The 20,673-nt window shown below is 40.3% G+C and overlaps 1 protein-coding gene and 1 pseudogene across 2 annotated transcripts in view; one reads left to right on the top strand and one right to left on the bottom strand.

Moving 5' to 3' along the window:
- The window catches only part of TMOD3 (tropomodulin 3), an 87,061-nt gene that overhangs the window by 27,691 nt on the left and 38,697 nt on the right, over window positions 1-20,673 (top strand). For both annotated transcript variants that reach the window (XM_055279160.2, XM_063640689.1), the window contains exons 2-3: window positions 12,534-12,733; window positions 18,946-19,102. In XM_055279160.2, coding sequence (XP_055135135.1) covers window positions 12,608-12,733; window positions 18,946-19,102 — 283 coding nt within the window. In that variant the 5' untranslated portion in view covers window positions 12,534-12,607. The remainder of the gene's footprint in view (window positions 1-12,533; window positions 12,734-18,945; window positions 19,103-20,673) is intronic.
- On the bottom strand, window positions 8,928-11,026 carry LOC129482780 (U3 small nucleolar RNA-associated protein 6 homolog; annotated as a pseudogene).

The raw sequence follows: 20,673 nt of genomic DNA, 5'->3' as shown, positions 1-20,673 counted from the left end.
ATAAATGTATACTGGAACCCTTGTATAAATGAGCAGGAATGGGATCTGGTTCCAAGAGGCAGGATTGGCCTTAGGTAAGAGACTGGACAGTTTATCCATAACAGCAAGAGGGAAGGCAGAGTGTATGGGTACAGGTGTGGTAGGTTTGTCGATATGATGGGAACTCAGATGTCATTTTATGATTGCTTCTATATTCTCAGTGAAATATTAAGGTCATCAGAGAGTGAGGAGTAGGCAGTATTGAAGGTTTGAGAAAAAAGAAGTAGAAAAAAGTCATCTAAGAGAGTAGGAGAGTGACTGGACTAGGATTTGAAATACTAGAATATTAGAATTATTAGGCAGTACTCTTTGACATTAGTGGTGATACATTTTAAATGTAGCCAGTCAGTTCATGTGTTTTTTCTCCAGCTTCATCTGCCACCCTAGTGCTGGTGAGGAGTAGGAAGAGTTAGGTTTTTTGTTTGTTTGTTTGTTTGTTTGAGACGGAGTATCGCTCTGTCACCCAGGCTGGAGTGCAGTGGTGCGATCTCAGCTCACTGTAACCTCTGCCTCCTGGGTTCAAGCGATTCTCCTGCCTCAGCCTCCTCAGCTGGGATTATAGGCATGCGCCACCACGCTCAGCTAATTTTTGTATTTTTAGGAGAGACAGGGGTTTCACCATGTTGGTCAAGCTGGTCTCGAACTCTTGGCCTCGTAATTCGCCAACCTTGGCCTCCCAAAGTACTGGGATTACAGGCATGAGCCACTGCACCCGGCCAGAAGAGTTAGTTTTAACCAGATGTGGAGTTTTGCCAGAGGAGTTCCAGAGAGACAGGGTCAAAGATGTTGAGAGTTATGGAGGGGCACACTTATTGGTAAGGATAAGGACTGCTGGGGGGTGATGTGGAGCTGAGGTAAGCTGAGGACTGGGCTGTGAGAAGAAAGAAGGTCAGGGAACTCAGAGTAAGGGGATCATCACTACAGTTCCTGGGTGCCAGATTCATGACTTCAGCAGTTTGACCAGTAAGCATTGAAAATATTGGAAAGAAAATAAGAAACAGCAATTGCGTAAAAATTTTTTTAAGGCATGACAGGTTATTTGCTTGTTTCACTTTTTAGACTCAATCTTTTGCAAAAAATGATACCAGAAATGGCATTAACAAAAAGACATGTTCTTTGGTTTAGACTGTGAATATGTTTAAGGACAGCCAGCAAATGTTTTATTTCGTAACTTTTGATTGGTTGATTTTGTTTAGTTAGTTGATTATCATTATTATGGGTTTGTTCATAAACTGTCATATTAGGACCATTCACAATGTGGATCTCAAAACAGACTACGATGAAAATATCAACCAAGAAACTCTTTTTTAAAGCAGGCTTAGAAATATAGGTGGCATAGGGCAATGTTCAGCTCCTCAGGAAAAAAAAAACAGGTGTGGAATAAGAAATATTATTAAATACTAACTGAAATTGACTTAGAAGTCATCCTTCGTGCAGCTCTGTTTTTATCCCCTACAGCCAACCGCTGTGTTTCCAAAACATACCATGTTTATCTACTTCTCTCCATCTCCACAGCCACAACTCTAGGCAAAGCTGCCATCATTTGTCACCTAGATTGCAGCTATTAGCATAGTCCTAGGCTGAGAGAGCTGCTTAGAGAATGTAGGTCCTAGCTCAAAAGTCATCTTTCAGAACAGTCTCTCTGAACCACTTAAGTTAGCCTTCCTGATCCTCCCCACCTCCTTTGCTTTAAGTTTTCTTCCTTATAGTACTTATTGCTGTCTCATATTACCTTCTTCCTTTATTAATTGGTTTTTGTCTGTGTGCCACCTTTAAAATAGGGCGGGGAACTTGTCTGTCTTGTATACTGCTTATGCCGGTTGTCTAGAACAAGTAATTCATGGCGTAGGAAATGTTCAAAAATATATGTCAAAAGAACAGTAAGTATATTGAAAAACAAATATTCATCTGGGAATCTTGAGATCAAAAAAATTCTCTGAACTGGTGGGTTGTGGAGATTCAGCACCCAGGGGTCCTAGGAGAAGCCAGTGAGGAAAAGACAACATAACAGTCTTAAGCCTAGCGCAACTGAAGAGAAGGCCTCCAGCATCTGAAGTGGAGTTAACCTGAGGCCTGGTGTCTCCTGAAGATGAAACTCATTTGGTTACCTAAAAAAAAAAAAAAAATCAAATTTTCATTTAATTTCAGAGGTGACTGATGATCAGATATTTTTATTTTGTTTTCAACTGGGGGAGATTAGACAGCAGAGAACTCTGAATACTAAGCTCAAATGAGTTGATAGGGAAGAAAAGGTGAAGAAGGGGCTGCAAAGGATCAACAGAAGTATCAAAAACTCATTTTCAGCCCCCCCTTTAGTTGTGTTAAGGGGATTAGAGTTTGGGAGCGAGAGGATACTAGGTAGCTGGAGGAGGAAGAGGGAACTACCAAAGAAGGGAAAGCAGAGATTGTTGTGTGATCCAAGTATATCAAATTTGTGTTAGCTATGTACTGTACCTGGCGATGGCAACCCAGTGAGGAATGAGATCTGGGAGAGATTCTCTGCCCTTCAAGAGCTTTACAGTGTCTAGTGAGAGAGACAGGTGAAAAACTAACTCCAATACAGTATAATTGTTGGTTTGATGTAAGTTTGAGGGGTGTCTTTATGGAGTAGCTGGCCAGCCAGCTCTGGAATAGGATTTCAGGTGATGGTCCACAGCTTTATCTTTACAGAGACACAATTTCAGTGAACTGATAGGTGTCTAATCTCTTAAAAACTGGCCTGTAGCAACCATACTCATAAAAAAGACTTATACGTAAGCCAAAATATCAATTTATTAATATCTAGTGAGGAAAGCTACATGAATAGCTGAATTTTAATTAGAAGATACCTTGGTGAACATTGAGAAGAATAAGAGGAAATAATTGGATGATGAAATATTGCCTTCTTTATTGTTTATTTTTAAGACAGAGTCTCACTCTGTCACCCAGGCTGGAGTGCAGTGGTGCAATCATGGCTGACTGCAGCCTGGACCTCTTGGGTTCAAGTGATCCTCCCACCTCAGCCTCCTACTAGCTGGGCCTACAGACGTGGGCCATCATGCCTGGCTAATTTTTTATATTTTGTAGAGATAGGGGTCTCACTATGTTGCCCAGGCTCATCTCAAACTCCTGGACTTAAGTGATCCTCCCTCCTTGGCTTCCCAAAGTGCTGGGATGACAGGCGTGAGCCACTGCACCTGGACTTTCTTTAGTTATGGTACTGTCATTTTATATATCTGATTTTCTAGGAAACACTCAACATTTTATGTCAGTATTTTCCGTTACACCCTTAAGTTTTGAAGTTACCGATGTACAATACAACCTGTGGTTATAATGGATGTATATATAAAGATAATAGCAACAACAGTTTGGGCCCGATGTGTTATGCCTTTAGTCCTACCTACTCAGGAGGCTGAGGAGGAGGGATCACTTGAATCTAAGAGTTTGAGGCTGTGCCACTGCACTCTGGCCTGACAGAGCGAGTCCCTGTCTCTTAAAAAAAAAAAAAAAAAAAAAAAAAAGATAATGGCAACATCATTAAGGAAATCATTTATTTTGCCTGGGCGTGAGAATGGAGACCAGGGAAATTTTCAGGGAAGATACGACATTTTCAGCTAGGTATTGAAGAATATGTGAGATTCAGTTGAGGATATAAGTAGATGGGAATGAATGCATTTTTTCTAGAGAGAGGGAACATAATAAGCAAAGCAATAGAGAGGCCTAAAGTTTGTGGCCTGTTTGGAGTATAGGCTATGTGATGGAGAGCAGTCTGAGATAATATAGGAAAGCTAGCTAGTCAGGACCAGCTTCTGAACTGTGTATCTTATGCTGAGGAGATTGGACTTTCTCTTATAGGTCAGGGATGGGCAAACTTTTTCTGTAAAGGGCTAAATAGTAAATATTTTAGCTTTGCAAGCCATCTGGTCTCTGTTGCAATCACTCAACTCTGTCACTGTAGCACAAAAGCAGCCATAGGCAATACATAAATGAATGAACGTGAATGTGTTCAAATAAAACATTTACAAAGACTGGCAGCAGGCCGAATTTGGCCACCTGTAGTTTGCCTAACCCTGTTGTGGGTAATATGAGTTATATAAGGCTTTTGGACCAGAGAGCAATATGCTCACATGTATGTAATAGAGAACGGATAAGAATCTGAAAACTCTGAGCCCACCCTACGGAAATGGTGGTGAAATGGAGGTTAACAACTCATAGAGTATCTCTCTGAATCATATGATTCTGCATTTTAACAAATATAGTCAGTGTCGATACCTTACTCCCTGTACAAATATAAAGCTTGAGGAAAATAAGTGGAGATTGGTTGAACAGAGTAGAACATTGCTTCCCCAAACTTATATATAGATCCCTTTTAAAGGAAAAAAGCTGTCGGGCCTCCTAGTGTTAACTGACGATCAAAACAAAGCAGTTCTCCCAGGTGCTGGTGCAATGATAAATATAAATGTAAATATGGCAACTGAAATCCCACAGCATTGCTCTTTTTAAGTGATCCAGAGGATCTAGAATATGGCTATTAATTTTTAGAAATTATTCTTATAGAAAGCTAAAATTTAAAACTCTTAGCAAAATGAGATTGCTGAGATTCCATTAAAAAATTAGCACGGTCCTGGAAGTCCAGTGTGAAAAATAAGGATTCTAGAAATAAGTGATAAATGAAAAGGAAGATGGTAAATGGAAGAAGACTTTTGGCCAAAAATATACCAGGAGATTCTTGATGTCCTTAAGTATTGCCTCCACTAGCTGAAGTTCAGTGAAGCAGTGGGTGAGTGGAAAGAAGAAAAGCAACAGCACCCATAGACTTTGGGGAATATTTAAACAAAGTTCTTCAGCCTTCGAAGAATTTTGAGTTAAACAAAATACACCCTGCCACACAGTATGAGATGTAGTTGTCAGAACTGATGAGGGGAGCACCTCTAGGGCAGTAGATCTCAAAGCATAGTTCCTGACCAGCAGCATCAGCACCACCTGGCAGCTTATTAGAAATGCAGATTATCTGCCCACCCTAGACCTACTCTATCAAGAAACACTGGGGGTGGGCCCAGGAATCTGTGTTTTAACAAGCCCACCAGGAGATTATGATACACTCAAAAGCAGGAGAAACACTGCTGTAAAAAGTGAGTTAAGAAGGAAAATAGTCTGAACATAACAGAATTCCAGATTAAAAATTCTTAAGCTTTGCCTAACTTACCTGGCAGAACTTGCTTATTTACAAAAAGTTGTGTTTTTCTTAAATGATCGTGAGAATGTTATGCTTTGAAAACCAATTCCCATATTCTTGTGCAATGCAAATTGTTTTTTACTTTTATATGAAATACATTTTACATTAGCTTAGAGATTAAAAGGAAAGTTTCTGTAGACAAAGTGTAGATTTGAAGTACTTTTCTAGCACACTGGTTTCACCTCTTCATCGTTCAGTTGTTCCTCTTCTAGAAGACAGATGTCAAAGGACAAGCAAGAGAGACATGTCATCCCAGAACAGAAAGAAAAGCAAAGCACTCCTTCCAGAACTTCCCTTCCTAAGCAGTTTCTGAGCTCCTGCTGGCACTTGGAACGTTGTCAGTATACAAATGTTCCTCAGTAAAGGATGAGAGTTGAGAGGGAAGGTAAAATCAAGTTAGAGAATCTGATAATGGGAACATCTGAGGAAAGAATGCTAGTAGTGGCCAGGTGTGGTGGGTAGCTCACGCCTGTAATCCCAGCACTTTAGGAGGTCAAGGCAGGCAGATCACTTGATTCTAGGAGTTTAAGACCAGCCTGGGCGACATGGTGAAACACTGTCTCTACAAAAAATACAAAAATTAGTTGGGTGTGGTGGCACATGCCTGCAGTCCCAGCTACCTGGTAGGCTGAGGTGGGAGGATAGCTTGAGCCCAGGAGGCAGAGGCTGCAGTGAGCTGTCATTGCGCCACTGTACTCCAGCCTGGGTAACAGAATGAGACCTTGTCTTAAAAAACAAAAACAAACAAACAAAAAGTGATAAGTTTTGAGCATCATTAGATAGGATGAGCAACAGTTATTTGCTTTTTATTGAAGCAGAATTGAAGCTTTGAACTTTGGTGTATTACCCAGAAGTTCTTGCCTCATGGCAAAATTCAATAATCTGAATCTGAAGGAAATTGATTTTCCATTGCTTTGGAAAGGAAAACCTAGCTAAAGAAGTAAACTTTTTTAAAAATGAAAAATACTTAGAAACGTTTTCCCCTAGGATATACCATGATAAACTTCATAAGACTTGAAAAAAAAAAATGGAAGAGATTTGTTACATATAACCAACAAAGAATATATTAAGGACATTTTTTTTTTTAATGGGCAAAAGATTCTTCACACAGTAAGGAACACACTGGCCAATGAGCATATGAAAAGATGCTCAACCTCATCATAATTCAGCGAAATGCAAATTAAAACCACGGTGAAATACCACCAGAATGGCCAAAAATAAATACTCTGATAATACCAACAACGAGCAAGGATGAGGAGCAATGTCAGTTGTCAAGTGCCGAATCTGCTGGGAACGTTAATTCATGCAATCACTTTGAAAATAGTTTGGCATTACCTAATCAAGTTCAGTATAAGCATACCCTTTTCCCAGCAATTCCATTTCTAGATTTGGACATCAGAGAAACTCTCTCACGTGTGTGTACCAGGAAATAGGTAACAAGATTGTTTATAGCAGAGAAATAGAGGGGAGAAACTATAAGCAACTTAAATGTTCATTTATATGATAGAATACTATATAGAAATGAAAAGAAAGTAGAGCTCTAAACATCAACTCAAAACAATGAACAACATTAAATGAAAAAAGCAAGTCACAGAAGAGTGCATACTCTGTGAGTCTGTTTACATAACATGCAAGAAAAGGGGCAGATCTAAAACTGTTGAGGGTATGTACAAATAAGGCAAAACTCTGAAGGAAAGCAAGAGAATGATTAATTCAAAATCTGGTAGGTGGCTACTTTTGGAGGAGGAGATGCAACTAGAGAAGTGAACATGAGGGTATTAGTAATGTTTTCTGTGCTGGGCAGGGTGTTCATGGCTGTTCATTTTATTCTTTAAGCAATACTGTAAACAAGCTTTGTGTAGTAGATTTTACTTTGGGATTAGGGGAAGCAATGTACTGGAGTAAGCTATTTAGTCTGTCCGTGGAATGTAGAATGTCATGTATCCAACTTCACAGAACTTGGGTGGCATATAGCATTGCCTGCCTTTGCCCCGATATCTCATTCCTATCGTATTGCCTATTAGAGTGCCCTGTTAGAATGATCATTGAATTTATGACCCATACTAGGACATTCTTGAAAGTAAAGTAAGGGATGCATAAAATAATTAAACTTATATCTATGTATATTTTAAAATATTATTGAGAAAATTGGCTTATATACTGAAAATTTCAAAAATATGTTAAAGCACATTAAAAACTTTTAAAATAGTAATTATCCAAACATTTAAAAAAAAGCATGAACTAAATTATTCTTGGCACATATTTATATACTTTTATCAGTTTCTTACCCTTATCTGTCTGAAATACCATGTCATTGGTATTTTTATAAAGGGAAAATTTTTTTAAGTGGTGTTATTTTTAATTTTTGTCCCTTAAAATTTTTACCTTCTTCAAAATTACATTTTATGGCTAATATATTGGAAAGTGATGATATCTTCCATTGAATCTTCTCTGCAGACTATATTATCTTTAATGGAGAAAATATACTGTAAATATACTTCTAAGCTTGCTTATTTATTTATTTTTAGAGACAATATCTCACCTTGTTACCTAGGCTGGAGTGCAGTGATGCAACCATAGCTCACTGCAGCCTCAAACTCCTGGGCTCAAGCGATCCTCCTACCCCACCCTCCCAAGTAGTTAGGACTACAGGTGTGTGCCGCCATGCCAAGCTATTTTTTTAAAGTTTATATAGAGATGAGGTCTCACTATGTTGCACAGGCTAGTTTCAAACTCCTGGGCTCAAGTGATCCTCCTACCTCAGCCTCCCAAAGTGTTGGGATTACAGGCATGAGCCACTGTGCCTGGCCAAACTTGCTATCTTAAAGTTGGAAGTACAAAATGGAGGCTTAACAAACAGTAATGACAATGATAATAATTTGCTAAAAAAAAAAAAAAAAAAAAAAAAAAAATTCAAGATAACCAGTAAACCAGAAGACGTGCCAATAAAACAGGTAGGTATAAACCAGTCCTGTCTTAGGCAGTTACACAGGTTGCCTGCAATGTAGTATCTGCATAAGCAAATTCTGTTCATTTGCTTGTTTTTTTTTTCTTATGATTACAGGATGTTTTTATTTTTTTCGACACACTATTCTATTTCCTCCATATTTTCCAGGACAAATGCATACTGTGTATCTTTTATAATGAGAATAAACCAACAAAACTGTACTTTCTTCTTCGTTTTAACTGGCTCCTAGCTAGATTAGAGATACTCATACTTGAACTGGGATAATAAGTAAAACCCAGTCGTATGCTTTCCATATATTCTGGAAAACATTTAGGACCTATGGTAGGTCTGGCCTCAACATCTCAACATTAAATCAGCAGTTCTCTTTCCTGGAATTAGAGATTTGTGCATCAAGCTGAGCATGGTGTCCTGCGCCTATAATCCCAGCTACTCGGGAGTCTGAGGCAGGAGGGTCAGTTGAATCCAGGAGTTCAAGACCAGCCAGGACAAGACCCTGTCTCAATCATAAAATCTTTTTTTAAATTTTTTTAAAAATTAACAAGTTAATATAAAATTAAAGTGTGTCTTGAAATCAGACAGCCATCTTGTCTGCCATCGCTGAACAAATTACAAAAATGGACTCATAATACATATTTGCCCACAGGGCTTGCAATACTGTATGGCTGTATTCTTCCTCTTCACAAATGATGGCTGTATTCTTCCTCTTCACAAATGGCCAGTCTGATGCATAGCATGTTTAGCTACAGACGCCTCTGCTGACTCTCCCTGCAACATTTCCATTGCTTGCCAGTAGATCTGTCTGCAGTTTTCAGGTCTACCAAGGGGGTGGTTCAGTGGTTCCTTGATATAATCCATCCAAAGATCAGAATCTACAGATCCAAACTCTCTCAAAGCCCTCTCATAATATTCTCTTATGTTCACCATCTTGCAGGATTCTTGCTGTTTTTAAACTGAATCATTTTGCTGAAAAAGTCAACTGAAAATGGATGGCTGTTCTGTAAACTTTTATACACAGCTCTGGCTTTTTTGTAGCCATCATGTTGATAAGCCCAATCCAGGTACTTATCCTTCAGGGTTACTGAGTTGGCACCTGTGACAGCTAAGAGAACTGTCTTAAAGATTGCCTCAGTGTCGTCTTGGCTTTTGGCACCTTCACTCCACTCTGCCAAGAAGTCCACAATGGTAGACAAACCTGGAGTTTCAGGTGCACAAAGTCTTCTTCAAAAAGCATGGCTATGTCAGGGCTCTTTGAGTCAATCAGCACATGCACCTTCATCTGCCACATTGTCCCAGAGTCTCTAAACAATTCAGTCCCAGCTACTGCTACCTCCAGAGCTTTCCTCAGGAAGTTATGGCACAGCAACAACTCAAGTCAACTGCTTGTATTGGAATTCTGGCAGAAGCTTGAGTTCATGTGCCCTTCTGAATGCAGTCATGGTTCTTTCCAACTTCTTCCCTCTGAGGAACCCACTATTTGTCTTCTTAGTAAATCTTTCCAAGCAAAAGGTGATGTAACACTTCCACATGGCCTCCCTTGACAGAGTCTTCACTGCCTCTTCATATATGGTACAGTATCTCTCCTCCTTCTGGCCCTCCTCTGCTTTGTCTTATTTCATTGTAGGCTGCTCTTCTCCCGTCTGTGACTCGATCTCTAATTCTCACCTTGCCACATAATCCCAAGTGAGAAGATCATCTGTGTGTAGAGCCTGAGGGTCATCATAAATTTCTTTTTGTAGACCTTTGGCAAAGTCAAATCGCTGTGCAGTTGAAAGCAGTGACACATGAAATTCCGCACCTTTAATTACGCTTACAGAATTTTCGTAGATGATCTGTGCCAACTCGCCCTTAAGGATTTTTTCAGAATAATCAGGATTCTCCACATCCATGTTGGCTTTTTCAAATTCTTGCTTTTCCTTCCTCATTTTTTCAGCATGCATCAGCCCCATCCTAAAGTAGTCTTGATAAAGTTTTGGGCCCTCTGGATGAAAGTGCAGTGCCCAAAGAAATAGTTGCCTTGCGCTTTCTGAAGACAAGCAGTCTTCCATTTCCCATTTGGCTGCTGTAATCCACAAAGCTGGCTTGTTGGAATGAATGGCCAACATGGCAGAGAATACCTTGCTAAGTTGAGTTTTAGTAGCCCATTTTTTACAAAGAACTACATAGGAGGCCAGGCACGGTGGCTCATGCCTGTAATCCCAGCACTTTGGGAGGCCGACACGGGTGGATCACCTGAGGCCAGGAGTTGGAGACCAGCCTGACCAACAAGGTGAAACCCTATCTCTACTAAAAATACAAAAATTAGCCGGGCTTGGTGGCAGGCACCTGTATTCCCAGCCACTCAGGAGGCTGAGACAGGAGAATTGCTTGAACCAAGGAGGCAGAGGTTCCTGTGAGCCGAGGTCATGCCACTGCACTCCAGCCTAGGCGACAGAGCAAGACTCCGTCTCAAAAAACAAACAAAAAACTACATAGGAGAGCCAAAGTTGAACATCATCTTTCCTCTTTGCTGAGGCACTTCGGAAAACACCTTGTACCCGGTGTACAATAGAATTCTCAATCTCATCCTTCTTAAATGAATATCCAATGTGTGTTCTTCTCTGGATCTGTTCCAAAAGATTAATTTCATGTTGAACATAATTGATAAAGTTGTCCTTGAAAAGGGCTTTTCCCTGGATTCTGTACTCTAGATCAGAAGCCTTCTTAATGATAGCCTTAATCTCTGCATGGCTGAACAGTCCAGTGTGCTCCAGCTGTTCCCATTCGGGGAGCTGATCTTCTTTGTGTTCCTGAATTGTCTCTGCCATGATGTCCAAACTCTGCAACCCCATGGGAGCTTCTCAACCACGAACACATGCAGGAAGCTCCCCCATTTGCTTGTTGTTGGACCTAAGGTGGTTGCTAGTCAAGTTGCTGTCAGACTCCTGTGGTGAGCCTGCCTTTCTAAACAGTTTGAACACTTCCATTCATGGGAAATGGAAACACATCAAAGGAGCCTTAAAACGTTACTGGTTTGCAGAAAAAACATACTAAAATATTAAGTTGAGAAAACTTGAGGGAAGGGGTAGTAAAGGAAATATATCAAACTGAAGTACTGAGCATTTTGCAGTCAAGAAAAACTTAACCAAATCACTAAGTCTAAAGTGTATTTATTTCTGTTTATTTCCATAGGTACTAGGTAGTTTTTTTTTTTTTTCTTTTTTTTTGAGACAAGGTCTTGCTATGTTACCCAGGCTAGAGTGTAAAGGCACAATCTTGGCTCACTGCAACCTCTGCCTCCTGGGCTGAAGCCATCCTCCCATCTCAGCCTCCTGAGTAGCTGGGACCACAGGTTATACCACCACACCTGGCTGATGTTTCGTATTTTTCACCATGTTGCACAGGCTGCTCTTAAACTCCTGAGCTCAAGCGATTCACCTGCCTCAGCCTCCCAACGTTCTGGGGTTACAGATGTGAGCCACTGCATCTGGCCCAGTACTAGGTATATTTTGTGAGACAGACAGTTCGTACATATGGCTGGAATATACAGAAATCCTTGGTTTCGCCTTTCCTATAGAACAATCCTGCTGAATCAGCAGATGATTAGCTCTTTGATATATGCCAACTTCTGTGTCTCTAGAGCTACTATTAACCTGCTTGTTGATTAACCTCATGGCTGCCTGGGAGAGATCGCACAGTAAGGAAATGATGGTGGTCCCTTCCCACAGTCAGACCCTCCCACCAACCTTGTCAGTCAGTGGATGACATATCCCAGCATGATTTTGAGTATTTTACTCAAACATCTTCAGAATGCTATGTTTTTTTCCTTTAAAAACACCTCAGAAAAATATTTTCAAATGCATCTTTTCAAAAGAATATTTCTCCTGTCATTTGGAATATATTGATATCCCCCCATATTAATATTGAGTCATATTGTTCTCCTAAACAATATATAGTAAAACAAATGTGCCTTAAACATATTGTGCTGAAGCAAAGTACTCTGGTAAAATAATTTGAAAGCCATTGATGGAAAATCTTTTATTTTGGCACATAATTTCTTTCCCCCTAAAATTTAATTATTAGACATTTTAAATTCTATCAAGTGGCTGCCTTAATGGATTTGAATTTTATCTTTTCCCTCTTTTTTCCTGGTTGATTTTTTTTTCTCAACACAAGGCAAAAGGCATTGAATGATTCATAAACAAGAATAGTATGTGATATATGATCAAAGAATATGTGACACATGGAAATTACATTTCACTTAACCTGAGAATTAGATCGAAGTAGGTGGAGATGACTTACTATTTAAAATGTTTTTGTTTCTTCTCTCCATAGCTTTAAGAAAAAGTAGAGATCACTTCTGACTGTACTGAACAGCATAAATTAAGTGACTTGCTACATTGCAAATCATGGCACTGCCATTCCGTAAGGACTTAGAAAAGTACAAAGACCTTGATGAAGATGAGCTCCTTGGGAATCTGTCAGAAACAGAACTGAAACAACTGGAAACAGTTTTGGATGATCTTGACCCCGAGGTAGGTGCTAGCTGATGAAGAGAAATGAAATAACTTTTCAAATTCTTTGAAACTCAGTAGCTGCCTTTGAGCTTTTTCATGACTTTTCTCTGGCACCTTCCACCCTCTCCTCCTCTTTATCCAGATCAAGTTGCTTTTGGCTTCCTTTCCAGTTCCCCACTTCTGCCTGCATATGTTTACTGACATGACTGTCCTAAACTACTTCAGTATCCTTATTTTCAAACATTTCCTGAAATTTTTCCTCCTCTGAGAAATTTTTCTCCTCTGTGCAGGAAGGGATGTTTTTAGTACAATGCAGCAGATGATTGCCTTTTTGATACACTCCAACCTCTGTCTCTTCAGAGCTTCTATGCCAGGTGGCTCCAGTGTAGAATGCCTCTAAAAGATTCTTCATGATCCTAAATCTAATTGTTCCCTTTCTGAAAGATGCTGACCAAATTGATTACATTTCCAGTCACTGGTAGAATAGATCTAAGTAACTTCTTGGCAATACAGCAGTTCACTGTGGAGCAGACATATGTATATAAGCTTTAACTTGTAAGGTGGATGTTACTTGTCTTATAAATTACACAAGGTTAAGATAGACACCCATGACCCTTGAATTGTTATTCCCTGATATGTTGGGGGATGGGCAGTGAGGGAAGAGCCTGAAGGTCCTGAAGGTAATGGTTGTTTGCTAGGCTTCTTTTCTTTACCACATTTCTTTATGCCAAGACGTTGATTTTAAGTATCCTCTAAGGACTGAGATGGAGTTCATTTTATAACATTGTTCTTGTTACTGGATGATGTGTCTATACCATAGGTCAAATCCCTTAACCATAATTACTATTATAAGGAAAAGTTCCCAGTACATCTAATTGGAGGGGGATTACTCAGGATAACAATGCTGTTTTTATCACATCACAGCAATATCTTCTGTAGGCAGTTCAATCTGTTAGAGCTATTTGAATCAAATGGTTTTAGAACTGGAAAAAGTGGCTGGGTGCTCTTGCCTATAATTGCAGCACTTTGGGAGGCCGAGGCAGGTGGATCACTTGAGGCCAGGAGTTCGAGACCAGCCTGGCCAACATAGTGAACCCCGTCTGTACTAAATATACAAAAATTGGCTGGGCATGGTGGTGTGCGCATGTAGCCCCAGGCTACTTGGGAAGCGGAGGTATGAGAATTGCTTGAGTCAGAGAGGTGGAAGTTGCAGTGAGCCAAAATTGCACCACCGTACTCCAGCTTGGGTGACAGAGCAAGACTATCTCAAAAAAAAAAAAAAAAAGGAACTGGAAAAGGCATAAGACTCTATCTAGTCCCTAGTCCAGATTTCTCAATCTTGACAGTATTTACTTTTGAGGTTGGATAATTTGTTGTAGGGGGGCCGTCCTGTGCCTTGGAGGGATGTTTAACAACATCCCTGACCAGTAGCACACTCCTCCTGTTTTAAAATGTTCCTAGGATGTTGTTTTAATCAGGTTTGGTAATGGATGACAGACACTGAAACTACTGCCTTGAAAGAAGAGTTTATTACTTACAGTTCCAAGAGTAGGAGGCACACCATGCCACACAGAGGCACATGGGGAAGCACCCAGATTGGTCAGGAGGCAGAAGGAACAAGCATGGTCCAGAGCCTTTATTGTGGTTCAGTGGGAATGAATGGGTGAGTCAGGATAGGCAAGTTTGAACAAGTTTAGGACTAGATAGTTCGAATAATTTTAACAGGCTCAGGGCTATGTAACTAGTCTCTAGTTGTCCAGTATCTGGCTCTGGGTGATTTAGGGGGAGGGGAAATACTGGCTTGGTAAGTGAGCGTTAGATAAAAAAGAGGTGGTTAGGAGAATTGGTTGGTTTGCGTATGAAAGGTGTGCTCTGGGGGAGGTTGGTGGGGAGTAGTGCCCTCTCTAACTAGCCCTGGAAGGAGTGGTCTCCAGGATTAGCAAGGCCCCAAGATGTCAAAGCATCATAAAACTCAGAAAATAAAAAACATGACTTTTTTTAGAGCCCAGTTCTCACTCCGTTCCTCAGGCAAGAGTGAAGTGATGCAATGATAGCTCACTGCAGCCTCGAACTTCTGGGCTCAAGCGATCCTCCCACCTCAGCCTCCTATGTAGCTAGGACTACAGGCAAGCACCACTATACCCAGCTAATTACTTTTTAAAATTTTTTGTAGAGACAGGGTCTTGTTATGTTACCCAGACTGAAAAACATAATACCCTCCCCCTGAGTTGACAACCAAAAATGTCTCCAGACATTGTCAAATGTCCTCTAGGGGACAAAAACACTACTGGTTCAGAAACATTGCTCTAGTTCATGCCCTCTCTTTTACAGATGGAAAACAGAAATTAGGTAACTTGCCTCAGTTATTACAATTAGGGAAAGAGCTGGGACTAGATCCCTCACTGCCTGATTGATACCTGGCAGTCTAGCAGTCTTTCTGTTAAACCACATTGAGTCTCCTCCCAACTCGATGCACTATGGTATCAGTCTGAAATCTGATGGCTAATTTTTTATTTGTAAATCCATGGCCTGCTTCTTGTGTGGGGAGGCTTGAGTAACCTCTGAATGTATTTTGCAAACTCCCCAACCCCAGTCGTAACTCCCCTAATCTCAATACTGTTAGTTGAGACTAGGAGAACAGTGATGTTTATTGACAGCATCTGTTTGTTGGGTGACATGTTTTTGGAAAGCGTTCTGGTAAAGGACCAGGTAAGAAAAGAGGTCAAGGGTAGTAGCAGCTACTTCAGCCAAAGAAACACCACTGTAACTTACAAAGTCTCAAGAAGTAGGTTGAAGGTGTGTGTGGTACCTTATTATATTTTGGAGGACTGTTTTACTGTCCTTCTGCTGTATTCAGTGTACATGTTTGCTAACTCACTGAGTTTTTGCCAAAAAAAAAAAAAAAATACATATATATCTCTATATATCTATATATCTCCAGAAGACGGCCAGCCTAGCAAAAGCTTTTTCCCCCCAAGGCTAGGAATATATTTTACAGCAAAATTGCACTGCAAGAGAGAAACGTGTCATTTTTAGTGACAATCATATTAAAGAAAATTTTTATCTGAAAAGTAATTATGATCTGTTAGCTTACTTGATTAGAATATATTTCTAATGAAGCTTGGTTCATGGGTTTATAGTCTCTAAAACCAGCTAGCTTCATTTAGATTGTGGTTAGACTGTTTTTGGCCGCGTATAGTGGCTCATACCTGTAATCCTAGCATTTGGGGAGGCCAAGGAGGGAGATTTGCTTAAGAGCAGGAGTTCCAGACCATCCTGGGCAACATAGCAAGACCTTGCCTCTACAAAAAATTTTAAAAATTAGCCGGGGGCATGGTGGTGCACACCTGTAGTTCCAGTTACTCCAGAGGCCTAGGCAGGAAGATTGCTTAAGCCCAGGAGTTCAAGGTTGTAGCAAGCAAGCTATGATGCACGACTGCACTCTAGCCTGAGCAATAGAGCAAGACCCTGTCTCCCAAAAAAAAAAAAAAAAAAAAGAAAGAAAGAAAGAAAGAAAAGGCTTTCTCAGGAGCCAGACCAAAAAAGAAAAAAAGACTTTCTAGGGAGACAGGATTTCAGCTATCATATTTAAGACTGTGTGTGTCACATGGGCTTGAGCAGGCAGGTAGAGTAGTGCAACTTCCATTACCACCACCATGAAATAGCAATATATACATCTATGCATTATTGATGGAGAAGGAAAGTAACTTTTTATTAATTTGCCTTAATGAGAATCTTTCTTTAAAAGCATTCTAACACCTTTATTCAGTAAATATTTGGGGGCAACTTGTAGATCCCAGTTACTATGCTAGGCTCAGGAATATAGGAATGAGCAAAACAAATGTGGTCTTTGCCCTCATGACGCAGGCTGGTAGGAATAGGAGCAGTTCGACATTAATCAAATAATCATACCATGTTAAAAGAATGGTAAGTGCTACACACTGTAAGAGCTCGTGATGAGAGGTTAAGAAAAGCTTCCCTGGGGGAATGGAGCGACAGTCTGAAAAATGAGTTGCAAAAAGGGATAGGCAGAGCATTCCAGGGAAGGGAGACCACACACATAGAGGCCTGGTGGTAGAAGGAAGTATATGGCAAGTACAAGAGAGAAAAAAAGTCCAGTGTGACTGGAATGGAGAGGGTGAGTGAGATGAGGCTAGGGTGACAGACGGAGGTGCTGGTGGTGAAGGATAAGAAATATCAGGCAACTGATCCAGTTGGGAAGCTAATGTAACAGTCTCAGCAAGCTTGGATCATAGTTTGGACCAAAGTAATAATATTGGAGATGGGAAAAAGATGAATGAGTTCTTCAGGAAGTAAAAATGAGTAGGACTTGCAGGTCAATTGGAAATGGATTCTTCATGTGTAGTTCCTCTCTTGATTTCTAAGTCTAAAGGTAGAAATCTTACGTTTGTTTTTGTGTTTCCATAAACAATTTTGTATTACAGAAACATACTTGGTACAAAGTTAGGAATGTTTCTTCCTTACAGTTCAGCTTTCTGTGTAGTAGTTACCATTACATAAAGGGTAACACAGAGGTGAATTTTATGAAAATTATTATGTATCTCAACAAATGACCACAGTTGAAGTGCTGTATTTCCTAGTTACAAGCTGAATATTTTCTATTACTATTACCCATATAAGATTACCCTTTATAATGAAAAATGGTCTTATACCACCCATGAAATTCAGCATCACTGCCAATATTGGGAGGTTTTGCAAAAGAGAGCTGGCCGTTTTATGTGATTTCTCTGGCTGCCTCCCATTTTCAAAGCAAAGATATACCCAGAAATATGAGACAAGGCAGTATCACCTCTTTGGCTTTTGACAAGCAAAAGGACGGTGCTCAGTTTGTCTAGTCAGCCCTTGTGTTTACTGGGCTTAGTGAAAATTAAGGGACTACAGGAGACAACTTTAATCCATCACCTTCCACTCCACCTCCCTCAACTCTAAGTCCGTGCACTCAAAAAGGCTGTACCCATGTGGAAACCCAGGAACATAGCTCTTGCTATGAGTATGTCAGGGGTCCCTTGGGGCATGTGAAACAATGATAGTGATTGTTGCAAGTACATCCTAGTGCTCATGTATATACGTATGCATACACACACAAGTGGAACATCTCACATTGTGTTTAAACTGAAGTAAACATTAATCTGATATTCTACTGTATGGTATATATGTTTTAATCCTGAAAAAGTCTGTACAATGAAATGGAAGTCACGAAGGAATATCTTGTACAGAGTCATTTAACACTCTTTTGTAATAGAATTATTCTCTGTACATATATATACACTGAGCAGTTATTAAGCATTAATAAAACTTTTTAAAAAAACTTTTAAGTTCAGGGATACATGTGCAGGTTTGATTACATAGGTAAACTTGTGTCATGGGGGTTTGTTGTACAGATTATTTCATCACTAATACCTGTTAGTTACTTTTCCTGATTCTCTACCTCCTCCCACCCTCCACCCTCCTCTATGCTCCAGTGTGTGTGCTTTATATGTCTGTGTGTTCTCATCACTTAGCTCTATATGTGTGCTTTATATGTCCGTGTGTTCTCTTCATTAACTCCCACTTATGTAAGTAAGAAGATGTGGTATGTGGTTAATAAAACTTTTTTATTAGTATCCCGGAACACTTAAAAACTAAAGATTGTTTCCTGCTAGTAGAATCCTCTCTGAAGAAAATGTTCTATTAGAAAACGTATGCTGGGTGCGGTGGCTCACGCCTGTAATCCCAACACTTTGGGAGGCCGAGGAGGGCAGATCATCTGAGGTCAGGGATTCTAGACTAGCCTGGCCAACATGGCAGAACGCCGTCTCTACCCAAAACGCAAAAATTAACTGGGCGTGGTGGCATGCGCCTGTAATCCCAGCTACTTGGGAGTCTGAGGCATGATAATCACTTGAACCCAGGAGGCAGAGGTTGCAGTGAGCTGAGACCGTGCCACTGCATTCCAGCTTTGGGGATAGAAGGAGACTGTCTCCAAAAAGAAAAGAAACTGTACTAATGTATTTGCCTGTTTTAATAATAATGTAAGCGAATTCTACCTAATAAAAAAGAAGTTTCATGTTTGGAGCAGTTGTACATTGCTGTCCTAAAATCCTGCAATGAAGTGTTTAGTGCCTGTGTCACATTCCAGTCTATAATTCTTTTTTATATGGGTAATCTTCGGAAGCATATAGCATTAGCATTCTTATTGGTCATACTGGCTGATTCATTCTCTCTGGCAGAATGCCCTTCTGCCTGCAGGGTTCCGGCAGAAGAACCAGACATCAAAGTCCACCACAGGGCCATTTGATAGAGAGCATCTCCTTACATATCTGGAGAAAGAAGCATTGGAGCATAAAGACAGGGAAGACTATGTGCCCTACACTGGAGAAAAAAAAGGTAAGCCCCAGAATTTTAAAGTCATTATGTGGTAACACTTGATTTTTCTTTTTATAGGTGGGTATGGAGAAAATCATATTTTTAGAGGTACGTCATTGGTAGGTAGCCTTAAATATGTGATACCGTTGACTTAAACATTTATTAGTTTAGATACTTTATTTACATTTTTCATCAACTTGGTCAATAAGTTTCTTCTTAATGATGTTAATGAGGTTTTATTACACAATGATTTTGAATAACATTCTTTAATTCTCTACTATAACAGATCTAAAAGTGTATTGAAGGAAACTTAAAATTCAGTGGTAGATTACAGAGTACAAATAATGTTAAGGCATCTATTCTAACTGCATTCTTTCAAGTAGAATGCCATAAAACAATTCATGCCATATTTTCAAAGACCCTTTTAACAAGCTATTCTGTAGCCATCATTATTAATTCATGGTTATGATTGCTATGCTTCGTAATCAGTAGTTTTAGGAAATTTTTCTAGTCCAAGTCTCCCCCATTTAAGTGTTTGAGCTTATGTATCCTCAGTGGAGCCTGAATACAGCTGTGGTTGTTTTTTTGTTTGTTTGTGTGTTTGAGACGGAGTCTTGCTCTGTTGCCCAGGCAGCAGTACAATGGTGCAGCCTCGCCTCACTGCAACCTCTGCCTCCCAGGTTCGAGTGATTCTCCTGCCTCAGCCTCCTGAGTAGCTGGGATTACAGGTGCGCACTACCACGTCTGGCTAATTTTTGTGGTTTTAGTAGAGATGGAGTTTCACAGTGTTGGCCAGGCTGGTCTCAAACTCCTGACCTCAAGTGATCCACCCACTTTGGCCTCCTAAAGTGCTGAGATTACAGGCGTGAGCCACTGCACCCAGCCACAGCTATGTTTTTAAAAGTTCTATATATAATAATACTTAAATGAAACAGGATAAGTTTTTCAGCTTTCCAAACAGGTCAGAATACAGATTGGCCTAAAAAACCAAATTCTATGTTCACTCTTATTTGGAATACTGTGTATAGAATACTGGGGAATGGTGGCAGCAGTAGCAGAGCTGAAGATCAGCTCTTGCAGGCATCATTTTTTTTTTTTTGAGACGGAGTCTCGCTCTTTCACCCAGGCTGGAATGCAGTGGCGCGATCTCGGCTCACTGCAGGCTCCGCCCCCTGGGGTTCACACCATTCTCCTGCCTCAGCCTCCCGCGTAGCTGGGACTACAGGCACCTGCCACCTCGCCTGGCTAATTTTTTGTATTTTTTTTTTTTAGTAGAGACAGGGTTTCACCGTGTTAGCCAGGATGGTCTCGATCTCCTGACCTCGTGATCCGCCCGCCTCGGCCTCCCAAAGTGCTGGGATTACAGGCGTGAGCCACCGCGCCCAGCCGCAGGCATCATTTTTATGTCTGAATTCATATTAGTCCAGGCAGGAAGAATGAGACTTGGGCTTTTTATTTGAGAAAGAGGCCCTTCTTAATCATTTTGGCCAGAACTGTGTCACATGGCCACCCCTTAGCTGCAAGGGAAGCAAGAAAGTTCATTTTAGCACTCCAGCTTCTATAGTAGAGGAATGCTTGTGAATGGCTATTGA

Source organism: Symphalangus syndactylus, chromosome 5 (genome assembly GCF_028878055.3).
Source record: "Symphalangus syndactylus isolate Jambi chromosome 5, NHGRI_mSymSyn1-v2.1_pri, whole genome shotgun sequence".
Classification (NCBI taxonomy): Eukaryota; Metazoa; Chordata; class Mammalia; order Primates; family Hylobatidae; genus Symphalangus; species Symphalangus syndactylus.
The sequence above is the reverse complement of the archived record's forward strand: the minus strand, read 5'-3'. Positions and strand labels throughout refer to the sequence as shown.